General features: G+C 41.0%; 1 protein-coding gene across 2 annotated transcripts in view; it reads left to right on the top strand.

The window, feature by feature from the left end:
• NXN (nucleoredoxin) overlaps positions 1-27,337 on the top strand; it is a 1,413,319-nt gene that overhangs the window by 940,680 nt on the left and 445,302 nt on the right. For both annotated transcript variants that reach the window (XM_044054313.1, XM_044054314.1), the window contains one exon: positions 15,402-15,502. In XM_044054313.1, coding sequence (XP_043910248.1) covers positions 15,402-15,502 — 101 coding nt within the window. The remainder of the gene's footprint in view (positions 1-15,401; positions 15,503-27,337) is intronic.

Raw genomic sequence — 27,337 nt, forward strand, 5'->3', positions numbered from 1 at the left:
AACCCAAATTTATCCCAAAGGGTTAAAGACATAATCCTTGAGGCTCGTAGACCTTCAACAAGAAAGAATTATGCAGCAAAATGGAAAAGATATCTCATTTGGACTACTGCAAAGGGAGAAGATGTGGCATTGGTAAACATAGCCAACATCCTGGAGTACTTGGCAGATCTCTTCCATACAGGCCTGTCCTATTCTTCCATCAAGATACATGCATTTCAGCAGAATACAGCTTGGATCCTCCTGTCTTCTCTCATCCTCTGCTCAGACAGTTTCTGAGAGGAATTAAAAATGTAAAACCTCCCAGGAAACCACCATTGCCAGCATGGGACTTGAACTTTGTGCTAGAAAAATTGACACTTCCCCCTTTCGAACCAGCAGCAACAGCAGAATTACAATTCTTATCCTGGAAGACTGCTTTCCTGCTGGCAATCACCTCAGCAAGAAGGGTCTCTGAACTACAGGCATTAATGGCAGTGCAACCCTTCCTGATCTTCCATCAAGATAGAGTGTCCATGAGAACAAATCCTACATTTATGCCTAAGGTGGTATCCAGAGTGTCTTTAAATCAGGCTATCCACCTACCTACATTCTTCCCCAACCCACAGAACAGGGGAGAAAGACTCTTGCATACCTTGGATGTACATAGACAATTACACTACTACCCGGACAGGACCAAATCCAATAGGAAAACTGACCAGCTTCTGGTAGCATATGCAACAGGAAAGCAAGGAAAACCAATTTCTAAACAGACAATCTCCAAATGGATAGGAAATTGCATTAGATTTTGTTACTCCTACCATGGAAAGAAAACTCCAGAGAACATCAGACCTCACTCCACAAGGGCTACAGCCACTACCACAGCTTTCTTATGAGGAGTGGCTACCAAGGACATTATAGAGGCTGCTACTTGGACCTCCGTGCATACATTTGCCAAGCATTACAATTTACCTTTATACTCAAGATCCCGAGCAGGTTTTGCCACTGCTGTTTTGCAAGCGATCCTAACTACACCATAATCTCTCCTTTTTCCTCCTCCCCTAGTTTAGCTATGGTATTCTACCCATTTGTAAGGACTGCAGATGCATCCTTGAAGGACATAGTACAGTTTTGTACCTACCATAAATGTAGATGTCCGATAGGAATGCATCTGCAGTCAGGATTACCCTCCCACCTTCCCCTCTGTGGTACTCCTAGGGTATTTGCCATCCTTCAGCTAGCTTGGGGGGGATCTATTATGGTGTATTTGTTTGTATATATGTACATACATGCTTATTTTATGTGTTTGCTCTCTACTATTTGGAAACATTGGCATTTATCCAAATTTAGCCATCCTAGAGGGCACCTGGCATCTGGGGCTAGAAACACTGAGGAAAATGGCGTCGGCTGATGCCTTTATACCCAAAAAACTGCAGCAATGACGTCGGGTGAAGTGCGACACCAGCCGAAGCCAGACCCAGACTTTGGAATCCGGCCGACCGAAGGGCTGCCTGACGACAGGACTACCCATTTATAAGGACTGCAGATGCATTCCTATCGGACATCTACATTTATGGTAGGTACAAAACTGTACTTTTCTAATACTATGATGGGAATGGACCCTATTCCTAAGTCAAATTGTGATTAAAGTTCATAAAATTAGTATTGTTTCAGTCTTTGATGTTAGCCAGAAGTGCTCTTCGCAGAACCTGCAATGTGCCCAGTAGTGACGACTCCTGCAATTCATAGAGTTACTTGTATCTGTAACATTTAAGTATGATTGTAAATTCTTTTTTGTAAGACCTGTTGCTCCCACTACTATTGGAGCTGACTGGGTATTTTTCCACATTGCCCTAGAATGAAGTATGATTAAAGTTCATGAAATTAGTATTCTTTCAGTCTTTGATGTTAGCCAGAAGTGCTATTCGCAGCACCTGCTATGTGCCCAGTAATGACTCCTGCAATTCATACAGAGTTACATGCATCGGTAACATATCTAAGTATGATTTTAAATTCTTTTTTAAAAGACCCTTTGCTCCTACTACTGTTGGAGCTGTCTGGGTATACTCTTTCCACATTGCCCTCATTCCTGGCAGCGAATCCTGATATTTTATGACTTTGTGTCTCTCTGTACTCAAGACACTGTAGTCAATGGGTGTAGCAATTTCAGTGATCAATGTTACTTTTGTTTCCTTTTCATGGACTACTGTATCTGGTTTTCTCGCATCTGTTTTTTGAACTGTTGAAAATGGGTGATCCCATGCAATATAAACGTCATAATTTTCTATAATGACTTGTGGCTCATGTTTCCAGTGTTTTTCAGCTACTTCAGTATTATGTTTGCATAATCCTCAATGCAACAGTCTTTCCAGGTTTACCATCAAAGTTTGGAATGGCAGTTGTACGCCTGCCACTTGGTTGAAATCACGGCGCTCAAGGTTCGCAATGCCGAACTGCAATATTAACAACCATAATAACGAATGTAGAGCTGCATTCGTTGTTATGAGTTTGGCATTGTGAATGTAGATTGCGGTACAGTGCGGAATGAGAAATTTCACATTTTCCTCACTGTGCGATCTCGGAGTTGGTATATTTAATTTGCAGGGGGTGTGGGGGATGCAGGGGGGCTTGCCCTCTGCAAAACGTACATGCTAACACTGACTTTTGATTCAGAAAGTTCAGTGTTGTGAATGGGACCATTGTGATGATGAGTTCCAATATTATGAATGGATCGATGAATACATTTCCGTAGTTTCGGTTTGGCATTGTGCATAAATGCACAACTGCCATTCCGAATTTTGATAGTAAACCGTCTTGCCACACTATTATGTCTTTCAGTATACAGTCCTTCTGCCATTAGTATATCACAACCAGTAAAAAGATGTGCGACTGTTTCCAATTCTGTTTTACAAGTCCTACATTTGTCTGTTTCTCCCACATGTTCAGTGGACTTTAAACCAATGTGTACGTAGTCCACTATCTTGGACCACCAGTATTAAACCTTTTGTCTTTTAGTCTAAATTCATCTTTTCTTAACCAATCCTGCATTCGATCCTAATCAACATTCATGTTCAGTGGACTTTGTAAACCAATGTGTACGTAGTCCACTATTTTGGACCGCCAGTATTAAACCTTTTGCCTTTTAGTCTAAATTCATCTCTTCTTAACCATTCCTGCATTCAATCCTAATCAACATGAGGTTGTTCCAAGAGTATTCTATACTTGCAACTATATTTATGCATTTTCCACAATTCTTGCCTTCTCATCTTATCTTTCACTTTATATTCTTGGTTTTTTTTTGGCACATTCTGTTGCTGCCTGATTTTTATCTACTTCTAGTTAGATTTCCATTCCCATTTGATACCAGTATGCTTCTGCTAAACGAAGCAGGGAAGTCATCTTAGACTTATTCTTCTCATGTTTTAAAACTTTCACTACATTTGGGTTTTGTGAGGTCAGATATATATGCAGTCCTACAATTGCAGATCTATACATGTAATCAGTTTTGAGGAGGCCCATACCTTCTTCACAGCAGGGAATATAGAGTCTTGGTATGCACTGATTTTTATAAATCATTTGATGAGCATGAAGTTTCCTTCTTGTTTTCCTGTCCAAACTACCCAACACCTTTTGGGGCCAGTCAATTACTCCAAAACTGTGTTAGGATAGGAAGAGCAAATTGGTTTATAGCTTGGACTTTGTTCATAGATGTCAGTGCTGTTTTTAGTATTAATTTAGACCTTCAGTGCCCCACACCCCAACTCCCTCCAACACTCAGTTCCTCTCCAGATCCCCTAACTCACTCTTGATAGCCCCATCTTAACATTAGGAGCATAAATAATAAGGTTGCCCACCTACATGCTGTCATGGATGTACATTAATTTGACATCCTATGTTTCACTGAAACATGGCTCAAACCAGCAACACAAGACAATGAAGTTATTCCACCCAGATACAGTATCTTGAGACTAGACCGTAAAGCTAAGAAGGGTGGGGGAGTAGCTATCCTATACAAATCTGGATTACAGGTGACCTCTGTAGACTCCAAACCACCTCTAACTAGTAATGCTGAAATCCTTATTTCCAAGATTCACCTCATTAAATGTAAATCCATCTATATCATCTGTGTTTATCTTCTCCCAGGCAATAACTCTTAACACCCTAGAAGATATCCTTAGCTGACTCTCCACCAACTATCCCCAAGAAACCATAGTACTCTGTGACTTCTGGAGGAGCTGTACCACTGAACAGCTTACTACTCATATTAACCTATATGGTTTTACTCAAAGCATTACCTCCCCTACAAGGACCAATAAACTCAATAACAAGGAAAGCACCTTAGACTGAATTCTCATAAACAGTCATCACCAAACTTACAAGGCAGGGATCCTCCCCGAAGATGTAAGCGACCATTCACTCACCTTCATAATCAGATATATGAGTGACATTCCAAGCCCAATCACCTGTAGGACAATAAGGAGCAACAAACATTTTAACCCAGACATCTTCCAAAATGAATTTAAGCCATGTGATTGGTCAGCCCTCAAACACCTACCTCTGGAGGAAGCAGTAAAATACTTTAATATTAAATTCTTAGCTATTTTAGACTACCATGTGCCAATACATACAACTAGAACTAGGATTAAACCTGCCCCATGGCTCTCAAAAGCAATCAAACAAAAAATCCTCCTTAGAAATAAAGTCTGGGCCAAGTAGCATACTACTAAAAGCCCTGCAGATCATTTAAAATTTAGACAGCTAAGAAATGATACAAAAAAGCCATACTGTTGGATAAAAGAAACTTTTACATTCAACTCCAACAAACCCATCAAAACAAACCACAAAAGTTCTGGTTAGGCATTAATAAACTCTTACACCCAAGTCATTCCATCACACCCACCCAATTAGGCTCTGATCATGATAGTCCCAAGCAAATTGCCAATACCTTTAACACTTTCTTTACAGACACCATTCAATCTCTTGCCAATCAACTATCTCCTGACAGCTCATCTCTGACAACCTCTATATCTAGATCACCCCCCTCATTTCACCTTCAACCTGTCAGTACATCCCTTGTCTGTACCCTTATTCAAAAACTTAATCACCCCCTCAGCTGATCTACTACCTGCAGAATATCTGCAAAAAGCTGCAAAAGCCATAGCCTACCCCATTTCCATCCTGATTAATAGAACAATTACTGAGGGGAACTATCCCATCTATTTGGAAAATTTCACATATTTATCCCCCTGCATAAAGATGGTAACTCCAACGAATTATCAAACTACAGACCTATAGCTATATTATCTCCTCTGGCAAAAATCATGGAGAAATGCATTCATAGACAACTGTTAAACTACCTAATAGAAAACAACTTACTAGCTAACTGCCAACACGGTTTTAGGCCATTTCATAGCATCATCTCTGCCCTCTTATCCTTCTCTGACTGTATTAAAAAAAATTGCAATAATAACAGTCTATCCTCTGCCCTCTTTATTGATCTCTCTAAAGCCTTCTATATGGTTAGCCACCAGTTACTCATAAACATACTCAAAAACCTGTCACTAGATGCACTGACTGTACAGTGGTTCCAATCCTACTTAAACAATAGACAGCAGGCTGTACTATGGGAGAACAACTTATCTACCCACCTCCCCATTGCCCTTGGTGTCCCCCAAGGCTCCATATTAGGCCCTCTCCTATTTTCTATTTTTATTAATGACCTACATTCTGTAATACCTCAAGCTACCTGTATTCAATACGCAGATGATTCCACGTTAATATGCTCAGCTACTTCTCCTGCAGACCCTAACCCAAAATGTGTTTAATACAGTCGAGAAATGGCTTCTACACCATTGCCTCATCTTGAACCACAAAAAACAAAACTCTTACTATTCACTCCCACCTGTAGAGCCTCCCCACTTAACTTTACCACTGTTAACATCAAGCAACGGTACTATCATATCCCCTGATCCAACTACAAAACTTCTAGGGGTACTAATTGATAACAACCTTAACTTTGATACTCATATTAACAGTACTATATAAACAGTCAACAAAAAACTAGGCTCCCTCTGTAGGATCAAGCCCTTTCTGACTCCATTAGCCAGGGCTACTATTGCCCGTACCCACTTAATCTCTCCCCTCCTCTATGCCTCCCCTATATATATGCTAATCTGTGTAAAAACAACCTAAACAAGCTGGCTATCTCCTACAATAATATTGCCAGATTTGCCACAGGCTCCGCTTTCAGAACCCATCATTGTCTTAATCTTGAACAACTAGGATGGCTAGAGTTGCCAAATCTACTACTATTTAACCAATTAACAGTTGCCCACAAGATCCTGTATCAACCTAATAATACGCCAATACTTACCAACCTTATCACCTCCTACAATAACCTTAAGACCCTACGCTTGTCTAATAAACTACTTGTACAAATAGGTAAAACCAACAATATGGCTGGTGACTCTTTGTTCTCTAATACCATGGGCAAAATCTGGAACTCCCTCCCCAGTGACCTGACCTCCCTTTCCTCAATAACACTATTTAAAAACAAACTGAAACTATACCTTAAATCACATTGTTTATGCCCTTATGCCAACCCTGACTAATTACCCCACTTATCTCTAGATACTTATAACTATGCCTGAATAAACTAGTTGCTTTTCTGTTAACCATAAAGAGAGTGTGCTTTTATATATTAATCTAATGACATTATGAGTATCTTCTTATAACTATCCATATATGATATGTATTAAGATTCTGTAAGCAGAAATGTTAGGAAATGTAAAGAATTGCTAAAATATGCAATGTACCTGCATCTGTAAAAACTATCACATAATGTAAATAATACTGTGTTTTGTGGAGCTTTTCTCCCCGGGCCGCTGCTGAAAATGGACATATATCCAGCTGGACTAGCCCGGTCAACAAATATAAAATAAATAAAAATTCTAAAATCTTCCTTACTGAGTTTTATTCACATTTGTTCATGTTTTATTGTTGATCCTTCATCAGTTCCCAAATATTTATACACTTCCTCTTGCTCAAGTTCTTGTATCACATTCCTGTCTCAAACTGACGATTTCTTAGTGCTGCAGCTTTCCTGCTTTAAAGGTTGCTTTTGCACATTTATCAAGACCAAATGACATTCTTATGTCATCTGAAAAAGTTTTGACCACTTGCAGTTGTGCTTTAAGTTCCTCATCTGATGAACTATACAGTTTTAAATCATCTACAAAAGAAGATATGAAGTCTTTACACTTTGTTGTTTTCTGGAAGTCAAATTATAGCCATGACCTAATCTGTTAAGTAGACAGCCTGATGGGTTAAGGACAAAACAAAAGAGCAGCAGTGAAAGAGAGTCACCCTGGAATTTCCCCGTTTGAATTTTTATCCCTGGAATAATAATTTGTCCTTTATCATGGCTTAACTGCAGAGTGGTTTGCCACCGTTTCATGGTCGATGTAATGTAATTGAGCAATGTAAGTTGTATCTTCTACATTTTTAAGTACTCTTTTATCCATGAATGTGGGATACTATCAAATGCTTTTTTATAGTCTATCCCATGCTGTACTTAGATTTTTCCCCGTTTTACAGTTCTCCATTATCACTTTGTTTAACATTAAGTGATCCTTTTTTCCATATGACTTTCTTTTATTACCCTTTTGTTCTATTGCCATGATTGAGTTTTCTTCTAAATGACTATAAACTCTGTTGGCATCTATTCCACTATATAGTTTGTACGTCATTGGGAAGGCAAGTTATTGGACTATAGTTTTTAGGATAGCTTGCAGGTTCGCTGTTAAGTAGGAGTATTGTTTTTCCTGTTGTTAACCAGGCTGGTGTCTGTTCAGGGTGTGCATATAAATAGTTCTTTACTCATGACTAAATCTTTATGTAAAAATGTTAATACTTTTAACCAGAAGTTAGGTACTGCATCTGGGCCTGGGGTTTTCCAGTTAGGAGCTTTCTTAACTTTGTTTTAACTTCTCTGGCCATTACTTCATTCCATTGCATGTCCTGTACAGTTGAATTTCTTGTTCTTTCTTTAAATTAGTCTATCCATTTGACATCTTTATGTTCCACAGGGTTTTCATAAATATTTCTTCAAAATGTATTTATTTCTTCCTTTTGGGTGGTGTTTCAATTCCTTTTTGCCTTGTTTCCCAGTTCTCTGTAAAACTTTTTTGGGTCATCAGTAAATTGCTTGTTTTGCTTTTTCCTTTATATTTATCTGCATATCTTCTAATTTTTTTTCTGCCTGTGCTGATATTTTTAATTTATTATTTTTGATACTGCACAATAGATCCTGATCTGTTCTGATACTGTGTGTTTTTTATCACGTCTATCTTTCTGAGTATTTTTTTGATCTGTTCTCTCTTCTATACTGTTCTAATGGCGACACTTCTTGTCTTAATTGCTTTATAGCTTTCTGCATTCGATACTTCCATGATGGTATTCGAATTCCCCCCTTCTTTTCCCTTACTAGCTTCTATTTTTGTGGTAATACTTTATCTGTTATTAAGTTAGCTGCACAGTAATATTGAGTACACAATGATTGTATGGGAGGCAAGGAAACTAATGTCTGAGAAAAAGCTAATGAGAATATGGGAGACCAAGCAGAGCAGTGATGAGTGGAAACATTGTGGATGGAAGGCTCTCTGTGCCTGTCTGCTACATAGACAGTTTTCACATAGTCCTAGCACCTGTGATGTAAAACTGCTAGAGTTTATGTATATTGTGGGTATGTAATATAGCCATTGACACTTTAAATATATTGTTCAGCATTGCTGTTTTAAGAATATATGTATCCAGTAATGCAGTCTGTTGTAAGGTTAATGTGTTCACGATGACCAAAGTTTAGCATTGTTTCTACAGAACTGTCATGTTTTTGAATAGAGTAGAAGTTAAATGTTTAACTAGAAATGATGGTATATTGTGACATTATCATGTATTATCATTGAGAACCCAGAAGTGCTTATTGTAGCATGGTGTCAGAATTAGGATCTTCTTTATGAATGAAGACTGAAAACACCATACCAGTTACAAAATGGTGCCAAAGAGCTGAAGTGAATCCTCCAAGCTCCGAGTAACTGTTAGAATTTTACTGAAAGTAAGGCACTTTACCTTATAAAGGGAACTTTGCACTGATATTAAGCTATTCAGCCCAAGAAAACTAAGTTTTATTAAAAATTACAAAGTTTAACCCACCTGAGCTGTTTGATTTGTCAAAGCTAATTGGTTGTCCTGCCTTTAGACATAGGTTTGCACACTTTAGAGTGACAAGAAAGTTAGATAAAGAATTGGAAGAAATCCAGGTAAATGCCTTATGTTTGATGGTTCCTTTTCAGTGTTGAGTTCCAGAGTGTTGCATATGAGTCAGTAATTAGTAAACTCAATGAATGTTTTATTTAGTTTTTATTTATTTATTTGACATTTGTTGACCGCATTATTCCATCTGAGCTAGTGCCCTTTTTCAGTGGAGACCCGGGGAGAAAAACTCCACAGTAAAAAAATTATGCAAGTATAAAAAGTCAAAGTACAAATCTGGAAGTACAAAAAGATGCCAAAAATTGATGTAAAATATGAAGAGGCATGCTTCCACAAATTATACAAGCCAGAAGTTGTTGAAGCATTTGTAAGGTTCTTGTACGAACTCCCTGAAAATTGTGGGCTTAATGGCATAAACAATTAACAAACCATATACAGAATTGTGACTGAGTTGGCTGATGTACTGCTGTCTCATACTTTGGAAAATATCATACAAATCAAATCACCAGAGAGGTGTAATTAGTCAAAAATCAAAATGATTTCAACATGGCGAATGATGAGTGTGAGGTAATAGCAGAGATAATGACAGTTTAAAAAGCATAGTTCTTGTCAAACGAAGCAAATGCATGGGAAGCAGAGTGAGAGTAAGCCAGGCAAATTCAAATTTTTGATGAGGTCTGTGATTGATTTGCATCAGACGAAAGGGCTCAACTTGCATTTGATTAAAACATTCTCTTTCTGAAGACATTTAGGGTTGTTTATTCTGGTGGAATGCTGAAGTTGTAACTGTTATTCTGAGTCAGACCAGTGCACTGCATGTGGCAGAACGTGTAATTGATGCACAAGACTGGGTCACTTTGCTGTCGTTTGTAAGACAAAGTTAAAGTGATTGCTTCTGAAAATCAAATTAAAAATAATGCCCAGAAAGCAATAAATCCGCCAAACCGAACCATACTTTAGACTTGTAAAACAAAAAAAAACGGGAACAGCAGACGCTCAGAAAGCACCTTTCCAGGGTTTAGTCAGCATACTGGCAAGTGAATCTTCCTGTTTAAGGAACTCAAAGAGAGTTTCAAAATTCATACACAGGGGCAGATATTAGTGTGATATCATATGGAACCTATAGAAATTTCTCAAAGCTTCCACAGTTGCATGAAGCAGAGACTGAAATTCAGCCCTGTAGGTACACTCAAGTGCACTGATAGATTTCCAGCTATATCTGAGAAGAACGGGCACATGTCTGAAGTTTGTGTGCTGGGTGGTCCATGCACAGCCCAGAAGAACTACGGCATGCAAGATGGGCTTAATTGCCATAATAAGTAAAGTCCTTGTAGATGTGCTTGGTGAATTGTATTTGCCTAATTGTAAAATGGTAAAAATCAAGTTAATCCAAATAGTGTTCTATGTGCCTTGACCGTATCGAGGAAGGTGTAATTTCCAATGCTATCTGAAATGGAAGAAGAGCTCAAAAGAATGCAAAGCCTTACTTTTGTAGAAAGTGTAACTGAAGCAAATAGTGTACTCCAGTGATCCCAGGAATTATAAAGAATATCTGTGTATGAATATGTATTTATTTTAAAAGGCTTAATGATACATTTGTGTAAGAAAGGTTCATTTTACCTACATTAGAAGACCTAGCACCAAAGCTTAGTCAGTGCTAAAGTTTTTTTTCCACATTAGATGCTTCCAGTCTGTTGTTGCAAATACCCCAGAAAAGGAGAGTCAGAAGCTGACAACCTTCATTACTCCAACAGGAAGGTTCTGCTTTAAGGGGCTGCCATTTGGTATAACCCATAACCGCAGCAACTGAAATCTTTCAGTGTAAAATGGCTGATTTGCTAAATGTGATTGAATGTGGTGCTGTTATGGATGACACCTTATTATTTGGACCAAATCAGGAATGCATTGGTGGAGATTAGAGGTAGCGCTCAAAACCATCAGAAAATCTGGGTTAAAGTTAAACCAAGTCAAATGTGATGTTGGAAATGCCGAACTCGAATACTTTGGTCACAGCATTAGTGCTAGTAGAATTAGAGCAGATGCAAGTAAGATCAAAGCAGTAGACCAGTTACAAAATCTGTGTTGTCTGACTGAGTTAAAACAAGCCCTAGTCATTATTAACTTCTTGGGCAGCTTCCAGACCTCTTGACTGTGTTACTTCCATTAACAGACCTGTTAAAAAGAGGCATACCGTGGACAAGGGGTAATACACAAGCCCAAGCATTTAACAAAGTAAAAGAAATGTCAACAAAACTCCATTGCTGGCATACTGTGAGGTCACTAAACCGGCAGTAATGAGTGCAGGTACAAATTTAGTAGCAATGGCCTGGGTACTGCAGTGTGTCAGAAGGTGAACAACTGTTACAGCCTATTGCTTCTTGCTCCAGAATGCTAGCCAATGCTGAACATTCACAGATTGTACAAGGGTGCGTTACAAGTGTGTGGGATTGTGAAAGATTCTCCAGATACCCGTTTGGGCTCAAGATTTTCCAATTCCAGACTGACTGCTAACCATGGGCTTTACTAGTTAATTCCTTTTACGTAAATAAATACCACCCAGGTGCCAGGAACTGTTAATGAGACTGAGAAGGTTCAGTGCCAGAGCAATACGTGTGGCTAGAAAGCAGTTAGTTGTTGCAGATGTGTTAACTAGAAATTCCATACATGACCAACCATTATCAGATACTGTGTAAGGTATTATATGTGTATAGAACATAATATTAACTAGACAGATAATTACCAGAAGACTAGAAACGCTAAAGCTAGCTACCCAGAATGACTACAGTTACAAGCTGTTGTTCAGTGTTTGAGACAGATGGTTTCTGTCCAGAGAGATCTGACCAAACTTTTCATGCACACGAGTGACAGAGCACAACTATCAGAACATAATGGCTTATCGTTGTGTCATGACAGAATCATAGTACTGTCATCACAGTGAGCTGAAGGTCCATATCAGGTACACAAAGGTCATCGAGGTCTCACAAAATGTTGATAAAGAGCCTGAATGTCAGTATGGTGTCCAAATGGTTAACAAAGATACTGCAAATTAGTACCCAAGTCTCATCTTTGCATTGTTCATAATCCATCGCAGAAGAGAGCACCATTATTACCAGCAACTTTACTGTAAGGTCATCTGCAAAAGATAGACGCTGACTCGTGTAAATATGAAGGCAAAAACTACCTCATAGTTGTGAATCATTACTGTCATGACATAAATGATACGTTTGCCAACTCCAGTGAGAAAGCAGATATTAACCAGGTTCAAAACCATGTTCTTGAGATATGGAATACCTATTGAACTGGTTACAGACAATGGCACACAGCTCTTATCAGTTGAGTTCAAACATTTTGTTGACAACTGTGGTTTTATGCATACTATGCCAAGTCCTTGCTATCCTTAGTCAAATGGTGAAGCTGCGAAAGCAGTTCAAGCAACTAAAAAGATATGAAGACACCCTGATCCTCACAAAGCTCTCGTGTCATATCGAGCTTCTCCATACTGTACAACAAGACTTAGGCCTGCACAGTTAATGCTTGGAAAACAACAGCTGATATGCTAATAATGTTAGAGTCAAAGCTTTAGCTTCAAACTATTCCATACAGTTTAGTCAGACAAAATGACCAACTAAGTAAAGCTTCATACAGAAAGTTTTCTGATCAGTATTATTCTGCATGAGTGCTACCCATTCTTCAACAGCCAGGCCACCCTGTCCCACTCCCCACTCTCCGTACCTGTTAACTGTACAGATTTTTGCCTCATGTTTTTGGTCCATTTTTCATAAAATTGTGTTTTTTCTGGAAAATTAGTGGCAAATTATTAAAGTTTGAAGTTAGAAAATAGTGGCAGACATTTGAGTTTCAGACTTCATGCCTTTCAAAAAATTCATGCTAATGCAGAACCTGTTATTTTGTCAACTTTCTACGTTTGTAAGAGCAATATTTAAAAAGTTGGCAGTATTTGTGGCCTTTTGTCCCACTTTTATATGGCGTTGTCCAGATATCTTGCTCTGAGGTTGAGAGGCCTGCCATTCTCCTTAACTTTAGGGGGACACAGTGCAGAAAATAAATTAACCAAGGTCCTACATGTTGCAAGGAGATGAAATTGGAGGCTTTTCTGAGTAGTTCCTGATGATACTCATCCTGAAGCTAGTGTTATGGAAAACAAACCAAGTAATGTGAGCGTGGAGTAACCAGGTGCACATAAAATAAGACCGTTCCTGTTTGTTCAGATGTTCTGCCTCTGTCACATATTCCAAACCAGAGTAAAAATTCAAGACTGACTTCATGTAGCGATACTGTGTCATGTCTAGCCAAAACAACTGAGTTTGATTTTTCCTTATCCTGCTAGTATTGTTTTATCTAGTGACTCTAAAAGTAATAGTGCCAGTTATAATAGCTTGTCTCAGAGTTGTCATTTGTAGCACAGTTCCTCTGCTACAAGTGTGATGGGACGGGAAGTGAATATGTAGTCAAGAGTGATAGCTGTTTGATGTCAGAACTGTGACAGACTAATACGGTTAGTTAAGTAGCCATGCAGTTTTGTTTTTAAAATTTTGTTTATAGTGCTATATCACACAATTTGCAGTTTCATAAGAATATGTATAAATATTGACAGGATCAGTCCAGACTGTTGAATGGTATGCTGCCTATGTTGTGCACATAGTCGTAATTTGTAATTGCAGATAGAAGCCTGTCTCTTTAAAGGTTGGAGATGTGATAAGTAAAGATGCTTGAATTTTGTATATACTGTGAATATGTAATGTAGCCATTGCCACTTTAAATGTATTGTACAACACTGCCATGTTAAGAATATGCATATCCCATAATACACTACATCTTAAGGTTAGTACTTACTAAAATGTTAACCTTGTTTCTACAGAGCTGCCATTTTTTTAAGTGTAAGTTTGACTTAAATGCTGCTGTTTATTATTACTGACTAACCAGTGACACTTTGTGATTGCACCTGACCTGAAAATGTTGCACTGCAGTAGTATGTTCAGGAGTTTGTGGAGTTTTGCCATTACAGGACATTCTTACTTAACTGTGCTGTTTTGCCGAAAGACAGTTTATTGAATTATTATAATTTGTTGTATAGTTTCTCTAACCTTTGTGTGGCACTTACAGAAATTGTTCATTCTTTGTAGATACTGGTGTATGTTGTTGCTTGGCTAGGAGTAATGAGAGAAAAAAACTCCATATAATGAAACACAAATCTTCCTGTCTCTCTCTGTCATTTTAAGAATAGCATTATAATGCAGTGGGTTATTTAGCTTAATTTAATTTGACAGAAAAGCTATGTTTCTAATATTTAGAAAAACTTACTTGTAGGTTTGTTACGTATGTTACTTTCACACTGTGTAAAACAGAAAAAAAAGACAAAAGCACTAAAATGTTCAGTTTGAGATGTGTACAGCTTAAAAGCTATGCAGAACAACTGAGCAGGAATGGGGCTTGCATGTGTGCTACCATTCCCAGTCATACATACAGTAATATGCTTGATGATTTACTAGCTTTCTGGATAATAACACATTCAGGCCGGGAAAGGGGTTCTGTGCATTCATCACCAAAGCCCTGCAGCCACTAACGTAGTTCCCAAAGTCTGCTGTCAATTGCAGATGTTAAGGAATCATTGACCGCCTCTGACACCGATATTCTCTTGCTACAGAGCTTTTTCTTTTGCCCAGTGCCGGGAATTACAATGCCATATGCTGGGCAAAGTGCCTTCTGCAAACAGCAGGCAGCTGACATGCTTTGATGGGAACTGCTTTATGGCAAAGAAGCTCATTTCTGTATCGCATGAATGTGAGTGTGCTGCACGTTTTGTTATTCTTACATAGTACAGTTAATGCACCTGCTTCTTGTCACACTTTTGCATTCCCAGGGGACTATACAAGCTGATTCCCAAAAGATCCTTCAGTATTACCATTCATCTTCCGGAAAACACAAGCTGGCACAAGTGACCACAATGTCATGTCACTTGTCTTCTGGTACTGGGTTACTGGGCAAAAAAGTATTCCCAGTTATTCAGTTGCTGTACACTTAAGACATTTAAATAAGGTCTGCTAGTGTGCAGTAATCATGTCAACAGTTGAAATTTATACATTCCTTTCCAGTGCTACATATTACTTTAACTCCATTTTCTCCTTGTGTTTCAGTGTCCGCCATGCCGTGCTTTAACACGGGTCCTTGTGGAGTCATACTGTAAAATTAAAGAATCTGGACAGAAGTTTGAGATCGTCTTTGTTAGTGCTGACAGGTAATATGATTTTACTGAACACCTTCTGGCTGTGAAGTTTCAAACTGTCAAAGTGATTTTCCTACAGATGATTTCCAAGATTTTTTGCTAACATGTTATATATTTTCAGTATAAGAACTGGAGTTCCACCTTTTGTTTATATACAACTGCCTTCCGCTGTTTGGGCTTAGAGCAGCTACATGTTGCAGGCAGTTTTTGTTACCAGCCTTATGTGAGCTATTTATTAGGCTAACAAGAAAAGCTGCTATTGCTGACTTTTAGGTTTCCTTCATATCACACTGCAGGTAGTGTTTTTTTATTACATAAAAGTAAGTCTACTCAATGGATGTATTTTTTTGACATCCTTATTAAATTATCCTTTAAGACATAGGAACATGCATTAATGGAAAAGAATGCAAACTATATTGATTTTTTTTTCATTTTTATGCATTATACATTGCCCATAAAGTTTTCTTTCATTTTAACAATTAGTATTTACACCATCACATATATTGCTCGATTCTTGCCTTTCCTTAAACCTCACTCTTCCTCCTCCTGAACATTATTCTGGATGCATTGTTCCCACAAATTCTATTTACTTCTTTGAAATTTGCTCATTCCCTTTTGTAAATGTCCCACCTCATTTCTTTTATCTATTTTACAATATTCAGTACAGTTGTTTTAGATTTTGATTTCTGTTTTCTATAATTGCTTTTCGGCATTAAACTTGGTAAGGCCTTACTATGTCTAAGTCTTGTGTCCCTGCTCAAAAGTAATCATTTCTATAAATGTAACCGTTTGCTCCAACAACATTTATGTCCTCTGTAGGGAATTTTTAAAGTCTGGGAACTCATTGCATTCCTGAGAAATAGGTTTCCAGTTATCTCTTTTTTTCACCATCATACCTAAAACATTTGCTATGTACCTGAGGAAAAATTTCTCTGAACTCTGCTTGGGGTATAATAACTATTCAAACATTAAACCTTCTGGATTTTGCTGCATACTTGGGAGCAATATAGATGTCCTCTAATTGTTCCTTTGTGAATTGTTTTTCAGTCTATCTTACCAATATTTTCAAACCTTTTCTGATTGATTCTTATAGTTATCATGCAATATTTTATATGGCCGACTGCTTATTCCTTTTTTAACAGTGACTTATAATGTTCTTCGTGTTTCACTGTTGCAGTCATCACACTTGGGTTATCCTGCCAGGGGTAGCCCTCAGTCGGCCCAAATACCAGAGACTTAGTATTTCTGCGTCAGTTGCTGTCGCTTCAGGACTGATGTCAGGTTGTCAGGGGTATAAAAACAGGCAGCCGATGCCATTACATCAGTCTTTCTTGCCAAGGAGCCTGAAGCAGAAGCAGTTCGCATGAGTGCTGGTCAGCTGCGACCCGAGTTTTCGTTTCCGAAACTGAATTATCCTGAAGTCTTCTAAAGCTAAGTACCCCATTGGGGATCCTTTTTTCTTGCTCTAACCGATGTCAGAAAAAGTATTGCCTGTGGAAAGCAAATACCACACCGAGATTTCCATTCTTACTGCGTCACCTGTTTAGGTCCATACCACAACGTTCCTCGCTGTCGGTTTTGTGCTTTGTTCAACTCCCAAACTATTCGTCATCGGGCCCTTATTGTAGCTAAATACTTCGTTCTCAATCTCCATATTCCAAAATGGCTTCAATAAGCCATCCGACTACCGATCTTCTGAAAAAACGTAAGGTTAAAGACAGAAATGACGCTCCCTTTAAGCTAGTCACCAGTTCGCCGGTACTCAGTGAGATGCTTTCACAGCCCCTGATGCTCGCTTTGATGGATTTGCAGGCCGCTACCAAGACTTGTTCAGAGTCCAGTATGCCGCGAGACTCTTCTTTGACTACGGAACCTGCGGATGTCTCTACCTTGGATGGGTCCAAAGCCGCTGTGCAGGCACCTGCTTCTGAGGAAGTTCTTCACATTACCGATATTCGACACAAACCAATGACTTCTTTCACGTCTTCAGTTCTTTCTAAAACTACCGAGTTTCTAAGGCCAAGAGTACGAGCTACACTTAAAAAACTGACGACCCAAACTCAAGCGCCTGCTTCCTTGCCGCAATCTCAAATGCTTAAAATGGCCGAAGACTTGATCATGCTGATTAGGGGAAGCCAGTCTTCCCCTGCTAAAAGAAAGAGACTTGTCCCCAGCAGCTTTAACTGACCAAGAGTCCGACGACTGAAGTTTCTGAATATGAAGACATGCCCTTATCTGCCTATGAGTATTCAAATGCAGAGGAATCCATTCCTTCTGCTTCCCCTCCAGAGGATTTCTCTTTTGGTGAAACCCTACATACTTTGAGAGAGCATTTCCACTGGGAATGCCAGGATTATCCTCAGTCCAAAAAGCGACTCGGGGAATCTTTAGATTTACCGCAGCACAGACCCTTAGCTATTCTTCTTGTTCTGGATGTTGTGGATGATGTCTTTATGGAATCCAGTGTAACTCCCGATACTTTACCCCCTGCTCCAAGGAAACCAGGCAGGTACTACAGAGTCCCTGACTCTCACAAATTTATTTTCAAAAATCCTACTGCTGACCCAGAGCTCATCTCCCAAGGACCTAAAGGAATAAAAGCAACTACAGCTAAGAATCCCACCCCTTCAGATAGGGATTCCTAAGCTTTAGACAGATGGAGTAAAAAAGTATACACCTCTGCAACTCTCACCATTAGAGCATTGAATTGTCAGTTCCACATGCTGAAATACCAGCAAAATACTATAGAGCTTATTAAGCAAAAAATGTCTACCTTTCCTGACTGTGCAGAAAATAAAGAATTACAGGAGCTTATGCATTCTGCAAGCCAAGTCAACAAGCATATACCCTGCAATGTGGGTTTGATGCCCTAAAAGCATCTTGCAGGGCAGCAGTCACAGATTCTGTACTTAGAAGGCATGCTTGGCTTAAGGAGCAGACCTACCCAGACCATGTCAAATCAAAATTATTGGATGCTCCTTTGAACAAGGACAATCTGTTTGGCACCAAAGCAGAAGAGGTTTTAAAACAGATGGAAGAAAAGGCTAAGTCTGTGCAGACAGTCAAAGATTTTTGCAAGTGCAGCCTCCAAGATTCAGTAGGCATTGCCCCTCGAAACATTGGTCCTTTCCAGCCCCCTCAAGGCCATCTCAGATTAGACCCAGGGGAAACAGACCCCCAGATTACGGTCTCAGGGTATGCAGAGATCTAAGCAATGGAGTACCTCCACTTCTAAAACACGGAGTGCTAAGCCATCCCCTTACAGAAAGAATTCACAGTGACTTCTCAACTCCACTTCTCACCTCTGCTCAATTGCTTATGCCCCTAGGAGGAAAACTTGCCCACCATGCAAAAAAAATGGACCTCCATCACCAACGATCGATGGGTCCTCAACATAGTATCCCAGGGGTACAGATTTTATTTCCACATGCTGCCCAACCCCAAAAGGGTTCCCAGACCTTCCTCAAACTAGTGGGCAGAGGCACAAAACCAAGTTTAGTCCCTGCTCTCCATAAGGGCAATTCAGGCCAAGGTTTTTATTCCAGCCTTTTCCTGATACCCAGAAAAGAGGGCACCTGGCACCCAGTCTTAGATCTGTCCATTCTAAACACCTTCCTGATGGTACCAGAATTCAAAATGCTCACCCTACAGCAGCTTCTCCCTATGCTGTCCATTGATGCCTGGTTAGCCACCCTAGATCTAAAGGAAGCCTATTTGCACATCCCTATCAGGCACTCCTGCAGGAAATATGTACATTTCAGGGCAGGATCTATGCATTATCAGATGTCCTTCATGGATGCATCTGCAGTCATAACAAGTGGGTTGTCCTGTCATCAGGCAGCCCTGCAGTCGGCCGGATTCCAAAGTCCGGGTCCGGCTTCGGCTGATGTCGCACTCCACCCGACGTCATCTCTGTTGGTCTTCGGGTATAAAAGCATCAGCCGACGCCATTTTCCTCGGTCTTTCTTGCCGCGTGGCGCCCGAAGCAGAAGCTGTTCGCAAGTGCCGGTCGGTCGGATCCAGAGATTACTTCACCGAATACTACTCAAGACTTCTAAAGCTAAGTACCCGCTGGGGACTCTTTCTTGCCTCAGCCGATGTCAGAAAAAGTTAACAATTGTTTAACCTGTGGGAAACAAATACCTCATAAAGATTTCCACTCTTACTGTCTGCCTTGTTTAGGCCCAGCCCACGACGTAGCAGCCTGTTCGCCTGTGCCTTTTCAACCGACGAACGCTTAGGCGCCGGTCGGAGTTTGCAGAACAGTTTTTCGGTTCTGATTTTGCGACATTATGCCGCCGGATCCTCCGACTACCCCAAAAACGCAAAGATAAAGACCGACACTTCGCGGTCCGCGGTTTCGCCGAAACCACGGTAAAGCAAATCATGAGTGTCTGGTTTCGCCGAAACCGAGAAAACTGCTCAAAGTACAGCTGAACCTATTCTTACAACTGAGGCCCTGCTACAACTCTTGAATCGACCTCAGAAATTTTACCCACTACGGTGGTTGACTTATCAGACACCATCCCCTTGGATGTCTCTACCCCAGCACGTGGTGCTGCTAGGCCTCCAGCTGCCATGTCCATTAAGGCCTTCGCCAGGGCTAAAGCAGCTAAGACTACTAAAACAGTGCCTGTTAAACCCCCCACATCCAGGCCCTCTTCTAGTTCTCAAATGCTTTCTTTGGCAGAAGATTTAATTTCTTTAATTAGAGGATCTCAATCTCACCCAGACAGGGCCTCTCAGCCCCCAGAGAAGAGACCTAGGGCAGAGCCCCCTGAGCCAGTGTCTTCTGATGATTCTTCTGATGAATCAGACATAACTGACCAGCCTGAGGCTCCCTTCTCCAATTTTGAAGATTCTGATGCTGAAGAATCCATTCCAGCTGCTTCCCCACCAGAAGAATTCTCCTTTGGGGAAACCTTGCATGCCATGCGAGAACAGTTCCAATGGCAGCAACAGGATTTTTCAGACTCCAGAACTCGACTTAGGACCTTTCTGCACCTCCCACAGCACAGGCCCTTAGCTATACCTCCTGTTCTCTCTGTGGTGGATGATGCTTTCAATGATGTTTGCTCCGCTCCAGATTCCTTACCCCCAGCCCCTGCCAAACCAGACAGATTTTACAGGGTGCCAGATACTCATCACCACCTTTACAAGGCCCCACTTGCAGACCCAGAAACTATATCCCAGGGTCCCAAGGCAGTAGCCGACCACAGCTAAAAACCCAATTCCTTCTGAAAGGGAAGCAAGGTCATTAGACAGATGGGGTAAAAAGGTCTACACTTCAGCTACTCTCTCAGCTAGAGCTTTAAACTGTCAGTTTCACATGATACAATACCAAGAATTTATGCTTGATCAGTTAACTAAAAAACTAACCACTGATGAATCTCTTGATAAGAAATATGTATTAGAGATGGTAAATAACATACAACAGGTTAGCAACCATTCCTTAAAATGTGGCTATGATGCACTGGAGGCTTCATTTAGATCAGCCATGACAGGCACAGTGATAAGAAGGCATGCATGGCTAAAGGAACAAGCTCTACCGGATCATGTTAAAGCTAAGTTACTAGATGCTCCTATGGACAAGACAAGTTTGTTTGGTACACCTGCCCAGCAGGTTATGAACAAAGAGAAGAACAGGCAAAATCTGTTCAAACTGTTAAAGATTTCTTGCAGGTTCAACCCCAAGGTTTAGCAGGAACTGGCCTGCCAAAATTGGTCCTTTCCTGACTCCACAAAATTTCAAAGGGGCAGGAATAGACGCTCCAGAGGCAGAAACCAATCCAGAGGAGGTGCCTACAGAGGACGACAGTGGCAAGGTAACAACAGAGGCACAGACACAGCCACTGCCACTACATCAGCACAACCACAGTGACTTAATCCTAAATCCGCCTACCAGGGAACAAATAGCAGCAACAGGATTTTTCAGACTCCAGAAAAGACTTAGGACCTTTCTGCACCTCCCACAGCACAGGCCCTTAGCTATACCTCCTGTTCTCTCTGTGGTGGATGATGCTTTCAATGATGTTTGCTCCGCTCCAGATTCTTACCCCCAGCCCCTGCCAAACCAGACAGATTTTACAGGGTGCCAGATACTCATCACCACCTTTACAAGGCCCCACTTGCAGACCCAGAAACTATATCCCAGGGTCCCAAGGCAGTAGCCTCACCACAGCTAAAACCCAATTCCTTCTGAAAGGGAAGCAAGGTCATTAGACAGATGGGGTAAAAAGGTCTACACTTCAGCTACTCTCTCAGCTAGAGCTTTAAACTGTCAGTTTCACATGATACAATACCAAGAATTTATGCTTGATCAGTTAACTAAAAAACTAACCACTGATGAATCTCTTGATAAGAAATATGTATTAGAGATGGTAAATAACATACAACAGGTTAGCAACCATTCCTTAAAATGTGGCTATGATGCACTGGAGGCTTCATTTAGATCAGCCATGACAGGCACAGTGATAAGAAGGCATGCATGGCTAAAGGAACAAGCTCTACCGGATCATGTTAAAGCTAAGTTACTAGATGCTCCTATGGACAAGACAAGTTTGTTTGGTACACCTGCCCAGCAGGTTATGAAGAAAATGGAAGAAAAGGCAAAATCTGTTCAAACTGTTAAAGATTTCTTGCAGGTTCAACCCCCAAGGTTTAGCAGGAACTGGCCTGCCAAAAATTGGTCCTTTCCTGACTCCACAAAATTTCAAAGGGGCAGGAATAGACGCTCCAGAGGCAGAAACCAATCCAGAGGAGGTGCCTACAGAGGACTACAGTGGCAAGGTAACAACAGAGGCACAGACATAGCCACTGCCACTACACTCTGTGCTACTGTAAACCACAGTGATTCTGAATCCCAAATCCGCCACTAGGAACAAATAGCAGCTCCTCTAGGGCGAGTTAACCTTATTTCTCAAAGAACTGCACTATACAATGTAAAAGATGTAAGTGGATTTTACAAAACCATAGATCAAGGTTACCGGTTTCTACTTCCACACTTTACTGCGCCAAAAGAGGAATGCCAAATCTCAAATCAAAACAGAGGCTCTACGCCAGATAATGGAGAGTACAAAACAAGGAGAGCTGTGGAAAGAGTGCCACAGCAGAACAAGGAAAAGGGGTTCTATTCCAGACCAGTTCCTAGTTCCAAGAAAGGAAAAAAGTTGGAGACCACCCCTACCTGTCCACCTTAAATACATACATCATTGTCCCAAAATTCAAAAATGCTGACCCCATAGCAACTTTTTCCCATGCTGGGCAAGCAGTCTTGGCTGGTAACTTAGATCTCAAGGAGGCATATACCCTGCACGTCCCCATTCGACCAATCTGCAGAAGATACCAGATTTTGCAGCATCGGCCACCACTGTACCCCTCAGTACGTCTGGCTCATCACCAGAGACCATTACAAAATGCCTGGCATCAGTAATCGCCATTGCAGACTACAGGGAATTCAAATTTACTCCATACCTGGACGACTGCCCGCTAAGGGGACAACAAGCAAGCTGACAAATAGATTTACAAGGTCATTTATTTGCTACAAGGACTGATACAATAATTTACAAAAGTCAAGGCTGATACCATCCAACAAGGACATTCTGGCTGAATTGGACACAGTACAACAAATGGCATTCCTGGACTACAGAAAACAAAAGAACTTCCTTTACTTGGCACTAACAAAACTGAACAAGCACAGCAAGAAAGTTCTGCAGGCCTTGGGCTTCATGGCATCATGCATAATCTTGGTCCCATTTCCGCTGCACGCTATGAGGAAACCATAGGGAATTCCAAAGAATTTATGGTCCCAACACAGACAATGTCTAGAAACAGAAATCCCACTCAATTCCATGCTTAAAACAGGAGTCTTATGGCACCGTGGCATGAATAACCCAGGCTCACCCAGATGTCAACCAAGCCAGACCATCACAACAGACGCCGACCTAGGATGGGGGCCCACATATGGACAAATAAGTGGTAAGGATTTTCAGGGATACAGATCAACTTCACCTGCACCAATCTAAAATGCTTGCAAACTGGTAATCCAAAGTTCAAATCCATTTCTCAAAGAGGGCCAGTTGATGATAAGGACAGACAACACCACAGTCATGTGGGTACATCAACAAAACAGGGAGGTAACGATCTGCACGAATTGAGCTGCACCCCGGCACCAGCTACAAAGAGTCTGTTACAGGCAATATTTGTACTGGAAAGCACAATAATTCCTAGTAGATATGCTTGGCAGAACCACTTCGGATGCTCCACGAATGGAAGTTGCACTCCAGACATTCTTCAAGACCATCTCTGGCAGCCACAGATAGACCTTATTCGTGATCACTCCTAATCACCAGCTCAAAAAATTCTGCAATAAGGACATTCCACCCACTAGCATGGAAAGTGGACTCCACTTCCTTCAATCCGGAAGGTTTAACAGCACATTCTAATCTGCCACCACAAAAATCATGAAGAACGCCCAAAGGATAATCCTGACATCAAACCGCCAAGACAACACTGGAAAATTCATCACTAAAGAGCATGTCCTGAACAATATGTGGCTAATAATTCCCTGATGCCTTTGATGTTAACTCCAGAACAACTACAGTATCATACATCCAACCTAAACGCTGGGTAACTGACTGCATGGACATCACATACAGCAGCTAATCCAGAACTCTTCCCAAGAGTTAAAGACATTATTCTTGAAGCACGAGACCTTCAACAAGAAGAACCTATGCTGGAAAATGGAAAAGGTTTGTCATTTGGAGTACGGAAAGAGGAAAAGATGTGTCAAACATAGATATGCCTAACATTCTGGAGTATCCAGAACTTCTTCATTCAGGCCTGTCCTACTCCTCCATCAAGATACACGTGAATGTAGCTTATTTCAGTGAATACAGCTTTGATCCACCTGTTTTTTCGCATCTTTGCCTGGTGGCAGTTCACGAAGAATCAAGAACAAACCTCCAAGGAAATCACCATTACCAGCTTGGGATTTAAACTTGTGCTAGAAAGTTGGATTAATTATCACCTTTGAACCAGCAGCAACAGCAGACCTACAACACCTGTCATGGAAAACTGCTTTCCTACTAGCAGCAATTTCATTTCCAGCAAGGAGGGTTTCAGAACTACAGGGCCTTTAATGGCAGTGCAACCCTTCCTTCCTAATCTTCCACCAAGATAGAGTGTCCATGAGACTAATCCTACATTTACCCAAGGTGGTATCCAGAGTGTCTTTAAAAACCAGGCAATCCCACCTACCTACCTTCTTTTCCCAACCCACAAAACAGAGGGGAAAGCATCACTGCATACCTTGATGTATACATAGACAGCTGCGCCACTATTTCTGACAGAACAAAAAATAGCAGAAAGACTGACCAACTTTTGTAGCCTATGCAACAGGAAGGGAAGGGAAAAGTTATTTCCAAACAGACAATCTCCAAATGGATAGGAAATTGCATAGATTCTGTTACTCCTTCCATGGAAAACCAATTCCACAGAACATAAGACCTCATTCTACAAGGGCAACAGCCACTACCACAGCTTTCTTAGAGGAGTGGCAACCAAAGACATTATTGAGGCGGCTACTAAGGCCAAGAGTACGAGCTACACTTAAAAACTGACGCACCCAAACTCAAGCCTGCTTCCTTGCCGCAATCTCAAATGCTTAAAATGGCGAAGACTTGATCATGCTGATTAGGGAAGCCAGTCTTCCCCCTGCTAAAAGAAAGAGACTTGTCCCCAGCAGCTTTAACTGACCAAGAGTCCGACGACTGAAGTTTCTGAATATGAAGACATGCCCTTATCTGCCTATGAGTATTCAAATGCAGAGAATCCATTCCTTCTGCTTCCCTCCAGAGGATTTCTCTTTTGGTGAAACCCTACATACTTTGAGAGAGCATTTCCACTGGGAATGCCAGGATTATCCTCAGTCCAAAAAGCGACTCGGGGAATCTTTAGATTTACATAGCACAGACCCTTAGCTATTCTTCTTGTTCTGGATGTTGTGGATGATGTCTTTATGGGAATCCAGTGTAACTCCCCATACTTTACCCCCTGCTCCAAGGAAACCAGGCAGGTACTACAGAGTCCCTGACTCTCACAAATTTATTTTCAAAAATCCTACTGCTGACCCAGAGCTCATCTCCCAAGGACCTAAAGGAATAAAAGCAACTACAGCTAAGAATTCCACCCCTTCAGACAGGGATTCCTAAGCTTTAGACAGATGGAGTAAAAAAGTATACACCTCTGCAACTCTCACCATTAGAGCATTGAATTGTCAGTTCCACATGCTGAAATACCAGCAAAATACTATAGAGCTTATTAAGCAAAAAATGTCTACCTTTCCTGACTGTGCAGAAAATAAAGAATTACAGGAGCTTATGCATTCTGCAAGCCAAGTCAACAAGCATATACCCTGCAATGTGGGTTTGATGCCCTAAAAGCATCTTGCAGGGCAGCAGTCACAGATTCTGTACTTAGAAGGCATGCTTGGCTTAAGGAGCAGACCTACCCAGACCATGTCAAATCAAAATTATTGGATGCTCCTTTGAACAAGGACAATCTGTTTGGCACCAAAGCAGAAGAGGTTTTAAAACAGATGGAAGAAAAGGCTAAGTCTGTGCAGACAGTCAAAGATTTTTGCAAGTGCAGCCTCCAAGATTCAGTAGGCATTGCCCCTCGAAACATTGGTCCTTTCCAGCCCCCTCAAGGCCATCTCAGATTAGACCCAGGGGAAACAGACCCCCAGATTACGGTCTCAGGGTATGCAGAGATCTAAGCAATGGAGTACCTCCACTTCTAAAACACGGAGTGCTAAGCCATCCTTACAGAAAGAATTCACAGTGACTTCTCAACTCCACTTCTCACCTCTGCTCAATTGCTTATGCCCCTAGGAGGAAAACTTGCCCACCATGCAAAAAAATGGACCTCCATCACCAACGATCGATGGGTCCTCAACATAGTATCCCAGGGGTACAGATTTTATTTCCACATGCTGCCCAACCCCAAAAGGGTTCCCAGACCTTCCTCAAACCAGTGGGCAGAGGCACAAAACCAAGTTTAGTCCCTGCTCTCCATAAGGGCAATTCAGGCCAAGGTTTTTATTCCAGCCTTTTCCTGATACCCAGAAAAGAGGGCACCTGGCACCCAGTCTTAGATCTGTCCATTCTAAACACCTTCCTGATGGTACCAGAATTCAAAATGCTCACCCTACAGCAGCTTCTCCCTATGCTGTCCAATGATGCCTGGTTAGCCACCCTAGATCTAAAGGAAGCCTATTTGCACATCCCTATCAGGCACTCCTGCAGGAAATATGTACATTTCAGGGCAGGATCTATGCATTATCAGTTCTCTGCACTTCCCTTTGGCTTATCCACTGCTCCCAGAGTTTTCACAAAATGTCTGGCTCCAGCCATTGCGTATTGCAGACAGAGACAGATTCAAATATACCCTTACTTGAATAATTGCCTGATTCAGGTAGACAGTCAGGAAAAGCTGTTGCAGCACCTGACTTTTGTAAAGGACTCTCTAACCTCCCTGGAGTACACTATCAACGAAAAGAAATCAAAATTAGTCCCCAGTCAAAAAATTGTATTCCTGGGAGCAAGCTTAGACACAGCATCCCAGATGGCATTCCTTACTACAGGAAAAACAAGCCTATCTGACAGGCTACTTCGCTCAAATGGCCACCAGAACCCAGCTATCCGTAAGGAAAATCCTGCAGGCTCTAGGGTTCATGGCCTCCTGCATTCTACTAATTCCATATGCCAGACTGCATGTGAGGAAACTTCAATGGTACTTAAAAAGTCTTTGGTGCCAACATTCTCAGGACCTGTAAACTATCATACC

Source organism: Protopterus annectens, chromosome 13.part0, assembly GCF_019279795.1.
Source record: "Protopterus annectens isolate FY-2018-M chromosome 13.part0, PAN1.0, whole genome shotgun sequence".
Classification (NCBI taxonomy): Eukaryota; Metazoa; Chordata; order Ceratodontiformes; family Protopteridae; genus Protopterus; species Protopterus annectens.